The 14,331-nt window shown below is 32.6% G+C and overlaps 1 protein-coding gene across 1 annotated transcript in view; it reads left to right on the forward strand.

The window, feature by feature from the left end:
- The first annotated feature begins 9,056 nt into the window (after positions 1-9,056).
- Positions 9,057-14,331, forward strand: part of LOC108332496 (disease resistance protein RUN1) — a 6,042-nt gene continuing 767 nt past the window's right edge. The window contains exons 1-5 of the mRNA XM_017567788.2: positions 9,057-9,711; positions 10,091-11,192; positions 12,345-12,617; positions 12,745-13,599; positions 14,241-14,331. The exon at positions 14,241-14,331 is cut by the window's right edge and continues 767 nt beyond it. Coding sequence (XP_017423277.1) covers positions 9,176-9,711; positions 10,091-11,192; positions 12,345-12,617; positions 12,745-13,599; positions 14,241-14,331 — 2,857 coding nt within the window. The 5' untranslated portion in view covers positions 9,057-9,175. The remainder of the gene's footprint in view (positions 9,712-10,090; positions 11,193-12,344; positions 12,618-12,744; positions 13,600-14,240) is intronic.

A 14,331-nucleotide genomic window follows, 5' to 3' on the forward strand; every position in this document is an offset into this window, starting at 1 on the left:
CGGTTCTTTCTTGAACTGCGACCAAAACCCCCTTTTTAAAAAAAAATTCATGTAACCTTTGGTCGCGGTTCCAACCGCGGTAATAACCTGGGGATATGACAGCGGTTCCTGCTGGAACCGTAGCCAAAACCTTTTTTCTTTAAATTTTCGTCTAACCTTTCTACCTCGATTTTGGCCACAACCGCGGCCTATTCTCCTAAATTTTTTTTTAATAGGAGGTATGTTTTTGTGATATCCACTATCACAAAAACAGACCTGCATATCAATCAACATCATAACAACACAGATTCAACACAATAGTCAATATTTACATCACATAATGTACAAAGTCTAATAATTATAAATCAACATGTTCTAATGTATTTTAAATCTAATAACTATGAACTATTATATAATCTAACTAAATGTTTTGCAATTGCTTTCCTCAGGAATCTAAGTGGCTTCTCAGGAATTGGAGTAAGAGCCTTGAATCTCTGCACAATACAATTGTTATTAATTAGTGTATATGAATTCCAAATGTTGGAGAAAATCAAAATTCATTAAATTTAAATATTACCATTTTCCAGCCTCTTTTGATGTGGGCACGAATAATGTGGGTCATCCAATACATTACATAGTATCCACACTCATATGATTCAGTCTGTATGTTACACTACACTATATCATCACAGTTGTAAATAGTTAGTGAAAATCATTAAAACAAAACAACTATAAGAAAGTATTGCTTTAGCATATGTCAAACTTTAAGAGCAATCCATGCAAGCTTTCTACTGTTAGAAATTGATCTCCCAACCAACATCATACTTGCTGAAATAGAACTATATATAAAATAAAGGTTTTACCATTCATTTATATAACAATGAAAGTCCAAACATTGAGGTTCTTACCAATCAACTACTTGTCTGAGATGTTTGGGGGGAGACTTGTGCAATGAGTAGAACCACAAAACATAACTCTCTTGTACAGAAATAACAAGTAGCTGCCAATGGCGCCTGAAATTCATAATAACTTAATTATTATATATTAAAATCACATATCGAACTTTATTATGTTAACAAAGTTCACTTACCCAGATATATAAGGATTAAAAATTATCTTCTTCCCGCTTGCAAGTCTGCTTGTGAAATATTGTTACCAATGAGGAGCATTGGTAAATTTGAAGATAAATGATTTTGATGATGCTGAAAGACGATAGACTGTTATAATTGTTTTAAAAGCACTTTGTAGATTATAAATATATTAGGAAAAGCCTTAAACATGTATTACTTAGAAAAATTCATATTTCTAGAACTGTTACGCATTTAATCGATTATTAGAAGCTATAATTGATTATCCTGAGCCCTTCTGAAAAACCTTATTGCTCTGGAATAATCGATTATTACTCCAAATAATCGATTATCACTAGTTCTGAAGAGAATTGCCAAAGTCTCTGGAATAATCGATTATTCCTTAGGATAATCAATTATCACTTTTGGAAAACCTTGTAACGGACTCAAATAATCGATTATCACTAACAATAATTGATTATCTGTGGCAGTTATGATTCATCTCTGCGAACTTAGACCAGTTAGCTATATAAGGTAGTTCCAAAACTCTTAGAAAAGAACACTGAGCTTTTTAAGAATACAGTTTGTCTAAGGAAGTTCTAAAAAGCTAGTTCAAGTGCTTTGCCTAGTCTCGTGAATAGGAGAGGCTCGCGTTTCGTGTGTCGATAGTCGGAGCGGTTCTCTTCGAGTTGGCAAGGTGGTCATCTTTCGGTTTGTCTGTCGAAGGAAGATTTTAATCTGCGTTGTTCCGATTCGTTTGTCGAAGGAAAGTGCAGATTACCTGTTTTCGGTTCGTTGGTTGAAGGAAGCACCCTTCCGGTTCGTTCGTCGAAAGAAGGTTTTTATCATTCTTTTTATTCACTCTATTGTAAATCTTTAAACTGATTTTTAGTGAAAACGTTAATCACTTTTTATAATGATTAACAACTGAACGTAGATTCTTTTGAATCGAACTAGGATAAAAATTTGTGTTGAATTTTCTTGCTCTCTATACTCTTTACATTTTACGCATATCAACTGTTTGATAAATTTTCTCTAAGAAAATTGATTTTCTAAAACGGATCATTGAAACTTGATTTGTGACCGTAACACGTTCTTTTCGAATATTTTATTCTGTTGTGCGACTCTATAACTGTGCCAATCTTTCCGACAATTGGTATCAGAGCTTACTTTTGCAAAAATGGCCGGTCATCAAACTCAAGTATATGCTAAGGGTGCATCCATCAACAGACCACCTCTTTTTACTGGTGATAATTATGCCTTCTAGAAAGTCAGAATGGAAATTTTTATGGGGTCTATTGACATAGGCAACTGGGAAGCCGTACAAAATGGTCCTTACATTCCTAAAAGTACAGTTGATGGTGTAGAAATAGAAAATTCATATTTTGACTGGACTGTTGAGGAAAATAGAAGAGCCCAATTTGATATTAAGGCTCAGAATATAATTTTATCTGCACTAATCATTGATAATTTTTTCAAAGTATCTATTTATAAAAGTGCTCAGGAAATGTGGAAATTTTTAAGAGTCACTCATGATGAAGTATCAAATGTGGCTAAGTTGACTTGTTCAAATTCATGCTCTACATCAAACTCCTCAAGCTCAAGCGATTCTAGTGAGCAAGAAAATTTATGCTTGATGGCCAACGTTAAATCATCTGACAGCCAAATCTTAAAGGAAAAGAAGGATTATCAAGGTTCCTCTTCATGCTTCAAATGTTATGGATGTGGTGAAAGAGGCCATGTGAAAGCTGACTGTTCAAGCAACAAAAGAAGTAAAGAAAGAAAAGAAAAGAAAATTCACAAGAAAAAGAAGGCCTACATTGCTTGGGTTGATAATGACTCAAGTAGTTCAAGTGATTCTGTTGAAGAAGCAAACTTATGTTTGACATCTAATGTTGATGACACTGCAAGCCAAGTAAGTTGCTCTAGCCTTGACACTAGTGAATTTGATGTACGAAAAGCTTTTCTTGAATTGCTTGATGAATCTAAGAAATTAAATGCTGCTCATAAAAATTTGAAAAAGGAGTTTAAAGAATTGCAAATTAAATATGAGAAAGCATTAGATGAGGAAGTTATTTTAAGAAATAAAATATGCAATTTAGAAATGAAAGAAATTACAAATGTTGAACATCCTATTGAATGCCTTTCATGTAAGAGTCATGTGCTTGATATTGATACTCTTGAAAATATGCTTGAAGTTGCAACTAGAAATAATAATGTTGAAATGCCTATACCTATTGAAAAAGGTTTATAAAAATAAAAGTGTTTTTAAAAGTAAGAACCAAATTAAAAGAACCCGTAGGGTATGGGTTGAAAAAGGAACTATGTCTTATAGAAACCCAAATGTTGTCACATGCTTTTATTGTATGAAAAAGGGGCACACTTCTAAAAAATTTAGAATTAAACATTTTGGAGTTCCAAATGGGAAATATGCTTGGATTCCTGTTATAAGGTAATGTATCTCTAACCTCAAAGGACCCAAATGAGATTATGGGTACCAAAACTATATTGTTTTACTTTGTAAGTTAAGTTTTCAAAAGAAGAAGAGAACTCTATGATATTGTGCTTTTGGAATTAATGCTCCAAGCCAGGAAGTAACTCCATCAAGTGGTATCCAAAGCCTTCGTTCGAGCACCAAGTAATTGAGCTAAGTGTTGTTTAAACTGTGATGTTGCATCTTGTTTTTACTTGATCTTCCATTATTTAGTTACTGTTATATTCATTTATGGTTGGGAAAATGATATGTTCATCACTATTTCATTCATCCTGTGGTGTGTTCTTGTCTGTTTACACATTTTGATAAAGTGAAATTCATCTATTTAAGACATTCATGTGCTGAATTTCATTCCTGTCATGTAAAGCCATGTGCATTGTTAATTCAGTGCTTTGTTGATAATTATCAATTGAATTTGTGTTTAACTGGCTTAGTATTCAATTTCATGAGTACTTTGAAGTTACCTTTGGTGTAATCTCTGTTCAAGCATCAAAAACTATAAAAAAGTCATTTAAATGAGTTGGCTGACAGATTTTCTTTAACAATTTTGGATGATTAAGACATGTGATAATTAAATTGTCATTTCTATTTCAAAGTTGGTTCTGTGGAGATTTGCTTTTAAGTTCAAATGCATAACGAATGAGCTATGATAATATACATTGAGAGCTTGGATGTAGTAAATGAACTGATCAAATTTGCATAATTTTGATGTAAATTATTTTGTTTAAAAATGTTGAAAGATAAAACCTGAATCAGCTCTTGTGGTTGAATTTTTGCATATGTTGTTTTGATATGCATAGCTGAATTTATGAAGTTGAACAAATTGGGATATGAGAGTGCATGAATCATAGTTGGTGTTTGGGAAGTTGAAATTTGTGCTGTCAAAATTAGTTTTTGAACTGATTGTGCTAGCTGAAATGCTTTCTTGTTAAACTTGGAGTAGCTGTGATCACATTCATTTAAGCTACTATTGCATTCATTCTAGCTTATAAATTGTTTGTAGAATCATTAATTTCTAATTCGTTTGAAAATTGACTGTTGATTTCAATGAATTAATTAAGTATGATAATAGTTGAATTTGATCTACTAAGAACTATTGAAACTAGTTTGGAATTGCAAATACTAATCTCAACTAGCTTGTAAGTATTTTTGCATTGCATTGGACTGAATAAACTTAAAATATTTTTCAGAATCTGTTTTTAAGTTTATGGGAAATATCACATTTAGGAGGAGAAATTTTTGTTTTGAATTCCTAGGATGTTTTATCATGTTCATGTCTTGCTTTATGTGCCCTTGTAATCTTTAATGTTTTCATGAATAAAATGTCTATTGTTTAGTACATACATTGTTTAATTGAGGGGGAGCTCTATTATAACTCTTTTTGCTTATGATAAAAAAGGGGGAGAAATATGTGCAGTTACTACTAACTCTTATTTTTGTTTGTCAGTTTGTATCTTTCGCAGATAACCCAAAGTTGCTTTTAAAAAGTGATTTTTGATCATCATCAAAAAGGGGGAGATTGTTACCAATGAGGAGCATTGGTAAATTTGAAGATAAATGTTTTGGATGATGCTGAAAGACGATAGACTGTTATAATTGTTTTAAAAGCACTTTGTAGATTATAAATGTATTAGGAAAAGCCTTAAACATGTAATACTTAGAAAAATTCATATTTCTAGAACTGTTACGCAGTTAATCGATTATTAGAAGCTATAATCGATTATCCTGAGCCCTTCTGAAAAACCTTGTTGCTCTGGAATAATCGATTATTACTCTAAATAATCGATTATCACTAGTTCTGATGAGAACTGCCAAAGTCTCTGGAATAATTGATTATTCCTCAGGATAATCGATTATCACTTTTGGAAAACCCTATAACGGACTCAAATAATCGATTATCACTAACAATAATTGATTATCTGTGGTAGTTATGATTCATCTCTGCTAACTTAGACCAGTTGGCTAAATAAGGTAGTTCCAAAACTCTTAGTAAAGAACACTAAGCTTTTTAAGAATACAGTTTGTCTGAGGAAGTTCTAAAAAGCTAGTTCAAGTGCTTTGCCTGGTCTCGTGAATAGGAGAAGCTCGCGTTTCGTGTGTCGATAGCCGGAGCGGTTCTCTTCGAGTTGGCAAGGTGGTCATCTTCCGGTTCGTCTGTCGAAGGAAGATTTTAATCTACGTTGTTCCGGTTCGTTTGTCGAAGGAAAGTGTAGATTACCCGCTTTCGGTTCGTTGGTCGACGGAAGCACCCTTCCGGTTCGTTCGTCAAAAGAAGGTTTTTATCATTCTTTTTATTCACTCTATTGTAAATCTTTAAAGTGATTTTTAGTGAAAACGTTAATCACTTTTTATAGTGATTAACAACTGGACGTAGATTCTTTTGAATCGAACCAGGATAAAAATTCTGTGTTGAATTTTCTTGCTCTCTATACTCTTTACATTTTACGCATATCAACTATTTGATAAATTTTCTCTAAGAAAATTGATTTTCTAAAACGGACCATTGAAACTTGATTTGTGACCGTAACACGTTCTTTCCGAATATTTTATTCCGTTGTGCGACTCTATAACAGTGCCAATTGTTCCGACAGATATGTTGTGATCTCATCAAAATCATTTGTTTTGTGAATGACTTGGGGATCAATGAACCCATAGACATCATTGTACCTTAAGTTGTTACTGACACCAAACATATGCCTAAAATCAAAAATTACCTTTGATATAAGTATACTTGATATATAAATCAATTTTATATAAATAATTGCTATCCATAGTTGAACTAATGTAATATTCAACTCTTATGTTCCCGACACAAGCTCTATGACAACTTGGCTATGTAGGTATATTGGGACCTCAGAACCAAGAGGATCGTCCTCAAATAAACGAATCTTCTCCTATGCATGCGTCTGTTGTTACATGGAAAAATAAGATAAGTTTTGACATCAATAACATGTAAACTTTAAAATTGAGAAGTGTAAAGTAGAATTCCATACCGAAGGGTCAGAAACCGAACCAACCAAGTGTTTAGGCCATGCGATAAAAGACTGGAATGCCTGTGCCACAGTGAGAATCTCATATGTGGGCAAAAGAACTGATGCATCTGGTATGATAATGTCGTCTATTGAGACCTTTAGCTCATTCAAATTATCAATTCAAACATTCATTCATACATAATTGTTCATATTCAACATACAAAAAATTAAAAATTAACAAAATCAAAATTAATAAACAGAATAATACAATCATACAATCAAACAACTAATAAGCATTCAAATTATCAATTCAAACATTCAATCATACATAATTATTCATATTCAATCTACAAAAAAATTAAAAATTAACAAAATGAAAATTAATAAACAGAATAAAACGAACTTGGGAGCGTGAAAAACCACACAATAATGGAGAAAATGGAACAACCCGTAGTCTGAAACGGAACAAATTTCAAAGAAAAAACACAATACCTACAATAAAATACAATAAAATGTAAGTTTGATAATCCGAATCAATAAAAAAACGTATCAAACCAACCCAAAAACGAAAAAACTCCGGCGACCAAATCCAAATTTGATCGGATACAAACGTAGGTGATGAAAAATGAGGAAGGAAGTCCTTCTACAGTGACGACGACAGCACAACGGAGGCGTAAGGAAGAAGGGAGAAAGTGGCGGTGGTAGAGAGAAGTTGTAGAGAGAGATCGCATTGGAGAAGACGAACTATTCATGCTTTTTCGAATTTTAACCCTGTACAGGGGATACTACCGCGGTTCACTAGAAAACCGCGGTAAAAAAATTTAAATTGATCTGAAACGGCAATTTTGAAATTTTTTGCACACTTTATGCTGCGGTTCCTCGGCCAACCGAGGCCTATTCTCTTAAATATTTAAAATTTATTCAGGTCAGAGAATAGACCGTGGTTCCCCAAACAACCGAGGCCTATTCCCTGACGGTCTGACTCTTGCAGGGACAATAGGCCGCGATTCCCCTCAAAATTGCGGCCTATTCCCTTACTCCAAATTTATTTTAGGACTGACTTGGTAGGAATGTCAGAAATTTGCAGGAGAATAGGTCGCGGTTCCTTTCAGAACCGCGTTCTATTCCCCTGCAAATTTATTTCAAGACTAACATGGCGAGAATGTCAGAAATTTGCAGGGAGAATAGGCCGCGGTTCCCCTCAGAACCGTGGTCTATGCCCCTGCAAATTTATTTCAAGATTGACTTGGCGAGAATGTTAGAAATTTGTAAGGACCCTGCAAATTTATTTCAGAAATGACTTGGCTAGTATGTCAAAATTTTGTAGAGAGAATAGGCCGCGGTTCTGAGGGGAACCGCGGCCTATACTATTGATATAATTTAAAAAATGCCACCGCGCAATATTATATTGCGGTTTCTAGTGAACCGATGCATAATGTGCATGATAATACATCAATTTTTTTCTTGTATATTTGTTTATTTGTTTTTACAATCATCACTTTGTTGGTGTCAATAAACAAGGAGTATGAAACATCTCTAATAAAGAACAATGATGATGCAAAGTATTCTTTTATATCATTTAGTAGTTTTTTTAATCTTCTTAAGTATATTCTTTTATTATAGTTATGTAAGTATATTTTGTCATTACAGTTATGTTTTTTATAACTGCATTAATACTATATTTATAAATTAACCTGCATGTAATGTCATCTTATACTCATAACAGGATTAAAAACAAAATGTTTGAAACTATTTTGAACAAGAAGAAAAACTAGAGTTGTCAAAACGGATAACTCGGTTCGATCCGGTCCGGTCCACCACGGGTGGGTCACTTAGTGAGCCAAACCAATTCGGTTCATTTATTAGCAAGCTGAAAAAATTCGAACTTAGCACGACCCACTAAGAGTTGATGGGTTAAACGGGTTGACTCACTAACTCATTTAATTATAATTTTTTTTAAAATAAAAAAATTACAATTTTTTTAATTCAAATCTAAATAAACGGGACTTTAAAATGATGTTAAACTCCAAAAACAATTCAAAATAAATAAAAAAGTATCATACAATCCAAGCATAATCCAAAAACATGTAAAAAGACGAACAAATAATTTTTTAATATTGATTATTTTTGTATCATTTGTCCATTTATAATATTAGAATTTTGAATAGATAAATCTATAATATTTTTCTCTCTTGAAACATCTTCTTATTTATTAGCATCTAAATTATAGTAAAAAAAGGCTAACTAAGAATATTGAAACACAAAATAATAAATAATTAAATTAAATTAGATAAGTTGATAAGCTAACCCAACTTATCACGAATTAAATTCGGTGAGCCGGATTCTAAATAGGTTGAGTTAAAAACTACCTTACATAAAAAAATTTCATTTTTTTTCCACTCAAACTCATAATAAACCGAGTTAACTCACGAATTACGTGATGAGGCGAGTTCACTTGCATATTATAACTCATTTTCACAGGAAAAAAACAACGTAAACACTCAAAAAGCCAAATTATAGGAGGAATACAACTAATATCCAAAATTAAATCGGAAAATGACTTGAAAAAAAAAAAGTCAAAAAGTGAACGCGTATTACATTTATCAATAAAATAAAATTATTGAAAGACTTGGACAAGGGTCATGATTGAGGGCGAATAACGCATGGCATCATCATCTTCCAATGTTATCTCATCAGAATCAGCTTCTTCTTCTTCCGATCATTCCTCGGACACCATCCAAAACCAAGACCACAGGTACGATGTGTTCATCAGTTTCAGAGGTTCTGACACCCGCAACTCTTTCGTTGATCATCTCTACCATCATCTTCTCCGAAAGGGTATTTTTGTCTTTAAAGACGACCTCGACCTCCGCAAAGGAGAATCCATTTCATCAGAGCTTCTACAAGCAATCAGAGGTTCTCGAATTTCTATCATTGTCTTCTCCCAAGATTATCCTTCCTCCTCGTGGTGTTTGGACGAAATGGCCACTATAGCTGATTGCAAACAACAATCTAACCAAACTGTTTTCCCTGTTTTCTATGATGTTTATCCATCTCACGTTAGACATCAGATTGGACCGTATGAGAATGCTTTTGTTTTACACCGATCGAAATTTAAAGAAGAGCCAAACAAGGTCCTTCGATGGGAGAAAGCTATGACGGATTTGGCCAATTCAACTGGTTGGGATGTCAGAAACAAGTATGTATGATAATTAAAGGTTCTTTCTTGGCTTAGATTTTGACTTTGAATTGAGTTTTTCTTTATTTCTTTTGGAAAATATATTTCTTTTCTTAGGTTAAAAGGGAAGTTCATGTATAAAAATTTTATACCATATTAACTTTATCTTTCATTTTTACATCATAATATATGTAGAAATCAATTAAAGATTAAAAGTACTGATAATGGAATAATTAATGTTACTTTAAGCAGTAATGTTTTTTTTAAAAAAAAATCAAGTTAAGAGGTAATTTAGGAAACACTCGTTTTTAAGTTTTTTTTTTTTCGAAATTTAAGAATAGAAATAAATATATCATTTATTAAAGTTTTTGACTCTTTTAATAATTCTTTTCATCTCCAGGACAGAATTCGGGGAAATTGATAAGATTGTTGAAGCGGTAATAGAAACACTGAGTCATAAATTCTCTGGGTTTGTTAATGATCTTATTGGGATACAACCTCGCGTACAAGCATTGGAAGATAAATTAAGGTTAAATTCAAAACCTGATGATGTTCAAGTTTTAGGAATTTGGGGAATGGGTGGAATAGGAAAGACGACTCATGCAGCTGTGTTATATGACAAAATGTCTCATAGGTTTGATGGTTCTTGTTTCATTGAGGATGTGAGCAAACTTTATAGAGATGGTGGCCATACTGCTGTTCAAAAGCAAATTATTCAACAAACTTTGAAGGAAAAAAGTCTAGATACATGCAGTCCTAGTGAAGTATCAGGGATTGTAAGAAATCGGCTTCGTAAGAAAAACATTCTTGTAGTTCTTGACAATGTTGATGAATTAGAGCAATTGGAGCATTTGGAAATAAATTCTAAATTGCTTTGCAAAGGAAGTAGAGTGATTATTATCAGCAGGGATGAGCATATTCTAAAAGTGTACGGAGCTGATGTAATACACAAAGTATCATTAATGAATGATAAAGATGCTCGTGAATTGTTTTATACAAAAGCTTTCAAAAGTGAAGAGCAAAACAGTAGTTGTGTGGAGTTGATTCCTGAGGTACTCAAATATGCCCAATGTCTTCCATTAGCAGTTAGAGTGGTAGGGTCTTTCTTGTGTGGAAGAAATTCTAGAGAATGGAGAGATACTTTGAATAGATTTGAGAATAATCCAGATAATAATAAAATCATGGATGTACTTCAAATAAGTTTTGATGGGCTACACTGTACGGAAAAAGAAATATATTTACACATTGCTTGTTTCTTTAACGAAGAGAGCGAGGATTATGTTAAGCGAATTCTGGAGTGTTGTAACTTACACCCTCACATTGGAATTCAAATAATGATTGAGAAATCGCTCATAACAATTAAAGATCAACAAATTCATATGCATGATATGTTGCAAGAATTGGGGAAGAAGATTGTTCGCAACCAATGTCCCGAAGAACCAGAATCATGGAGTAGAATATGGCTTTATAAAGATCTCTTTCATGTGTTGACGACCGAAACGGTAACAAATTATTTTCCATGTTAGTGAATATTGAATAATGTTATTGTTTTATATTTTCTTTCAATCTAATAATTATATTTTCTGTTTGAAATTTGAGAAAAAGAAAAAGCATGGACGAGAACGATTGAAATCTAATGTTTTGAGAAAAAAGCTAGGGTTGGAATTCACTAAACCAAATTTCACGTGTTATAAATATTAATTATGTTATTTTTTTAAGAAAATAACTCACAATTGACAAAAATCCTCTGTAACTATTTATATAGAGAAATAATTGTGTAACTAACTATTGTAAAACATTTCAAAACAGTTGGAAAAGATAAGTGAACAATTCTTTGCATATGCAATCGAAACGTCAGTCCAAGTGAACTATGATATCAAACGAGGAAGCTATACCTAATGTAAGGTAGACAATTTGATACCCTCTCATGCTCAAAGACAGAGGCATCAAGAAGTCAGACAATTTGATTAAGACGATCTTGTACCATTCGATGCTCTTAAACTATTAGACGATCCACTACTTATAGTCTAGGATCTTACTTTGCATGAGTGATGCTACTTTACTTGAGTTTGACCAGAGTTGACTTTTCAATACATGAATAGACTTAAGTTAATCTTGATTTTGAATTTTCAAATTTAATAAATTATCAAATTTATATCCCATCCAATTCCAATTATAAGTGAAGTGTCCTAGAAATCTAAAAAGTATAAATTTAAATTTGAGATAAATTTATTACATAGTTTGTTCAATAATCTTTGTAGGAACAACAATTATACGTGGTGATAATATATATTAAAAGATAAAATTGAACAATGATTATGAAAGGTTATGAAGATAAGATTGAAGATGATTATGAAAGGTTATGATGATAAAATTGAAGATGATTATGAAAGGTTATGAAGATAAAACCAAAATTAAATGAGAAAAGGATTAAAAGAGAGAATAATTATCCTATACATTTCTAACCTAACTCTCAGTATAAGCAAATATGAAAGATTGTATCAAATCATTATATAAAACAATTGATTACATCAGGATATTTTATCCCATCCCATAATTTTTCTGCGACATTGATATTATTAAAGATCTTATATTTGGAACAAAATAATACTGTTATTGAGGTAATTGATTGCTTTTACACATGTTTATTCCAGGGAACAAATCGTGTTAAAGCCATAGTTCTAAATGAAAAGGAAGCTATTTCAGAATGTAGCGTTGATGGATTGTCAAAAATGAAGAACCTTAGATTACTCATATTATATCATAAAAGCTTTTCGGGAAGCCTTAATTTTCTTTCTCAGAAGCTGCAATATCTTTTGTGGCATGATTATCCTTTTTCTTCTTTGCCATCAAGTTTTGCAGCCTATGACCTTGTGGAATTGAACATGCCTAATAGTAGCATCAACTGCTTATGGGAAGGCCGCAAGGTATTTTAGTGTCTTCTTATTCATTTTTATTAAAAAGAGATGTTAATATGTGGTTGTTTAAAGTGACATAATGAAATGTATGTTTTAGAAAGAGATGCTAATATCTGGTTGTTTTAATTCACCACAGCATTTCCCATGTCTGAAAAGAATGGATTTGAGTAACTCCAAATATCTTAGGGAGACTCCTGATTTTACTAAGGTCCCAAACCTTGAGCGTCTGGATCTTTCAGGATGCACAGATTTATCATTTGTCCACCCATCAATTGGGCTTCTTCAACAGCTTGCTTTCTTGAGTTTAAGAAATTGCAGCAATCTCATCAGCATCGAATTTGGCAATGGATTTAGTCTAAGTTCCTTGAGAGTTCTACATTTCTCTGGTTGCACTAAACTTGAAAACACCCCAGATTTTACATGGACAACAAATCTTGAGTACCTTGACTTCGATGGATGTACAAGTTTGTCCTCGGTTCATGAATCTATTGGAGTCCTTACAAAGCTTACATTCTTGAGTTTGAGAGACTGCACAAGCCTTGTTAGTATACCTAGCAACAATAATATCATGAAATCTCTCCAGACTCTAGATTTCTCTGGCTGTTTTCAACTTACTGATTTGTCCTTAGGGAAATCTTTCAGGATCTCTTTGATTCTTTTGGACATAAGCTTCTGCAATCTTCTTAAAGTACCTGATGCTATTGGAGACTTGTTGTGTTTAGAAAGACTGAATATGGAGGGAAACAATTTTTTTTTTATACCATCTTCCATTCACAAGCTTCGTAGTCTAACGTATTTAAACGTGTCCCATTGCCATTGGCTTCACCGTTTGCCTTACCTTTCAACAAGAATTTCTTCATCTACGGGAAGGTACTTCAAAACGGTATCTGGATCTCGTGATCATAGATCAGGCCTATATTTTTTCGATTGTCCCAAGATAGATTGGATGGATCGACCCAGTTACCAAGAATGGCTTTTAAGACTAGCTAAGGTTCGCACTCTGCACACCTCCCGTTTCTCCATCTTTGGATGAAATTTCAGTTTATTTACTAAAATGGTGCAGTTTTCGTTGATTTTTATTGGATACATTTTTTAAAATAATTACTAGATTAGTTAAGTTGTATGAGGAGATATAACTTTAAAATGAAAAAAAATCGTGTTTTATTAGCATGTTTTTACTCTTTTTTACATAACTGCGCAGTTATACTTGAAATGATGACTTTAGTGCAAAATATATATATATATATATATATATATATATATATATATATATATATATTCACAAGGTATGGCTTTTACACAAAAAAAAAAATTAAATTGTATTGCACTCATCATTCTAAGCACAACATCAATTATTAAAAAAAAGTGAAAATGTGCTAACAAGCACAACTTTATGAGTTCTTTATTTCAAAGCGTATCCCCTTATACAACTTAACTAATATAGTATTTTTTTTAAAGATTCCAACCATATAAAAAATATGCACCATTTTAGTAAATAAACCTGAAATATTACCTAATCTTTCACTCAGATTTAGAGTGTGTTTAGAGATTAAACGTAAAAATCACTTTTACCAAAGCCTGCTTATTGTTAACTGTAATTAAATTTGTGTTTTTATTTTCCTTTTGTTGCAGAATCCATGTTCTTTTAGGTGTGGCTTTGACATTGTTGTTCCTTGGGGTTTGGAACTTCCAGGTTGGTTAAAACAGAGATTTAAAGGGGATT

Source organism: Vigna angularis, chromosome 11 (genome assembly GCF_016808095.1).
Source record: "Vigna angularis cultivar LongXiaoDou No.4 chromosome 11, ASM1680809v1, whole genome shotgun sequence".
Lineage (NCBI taxonomy): Eukaryota > Viridiplantae > Streptophyta > Magnoliopsida > Fabales > Fabaceae > Vigna > Vigna angularis.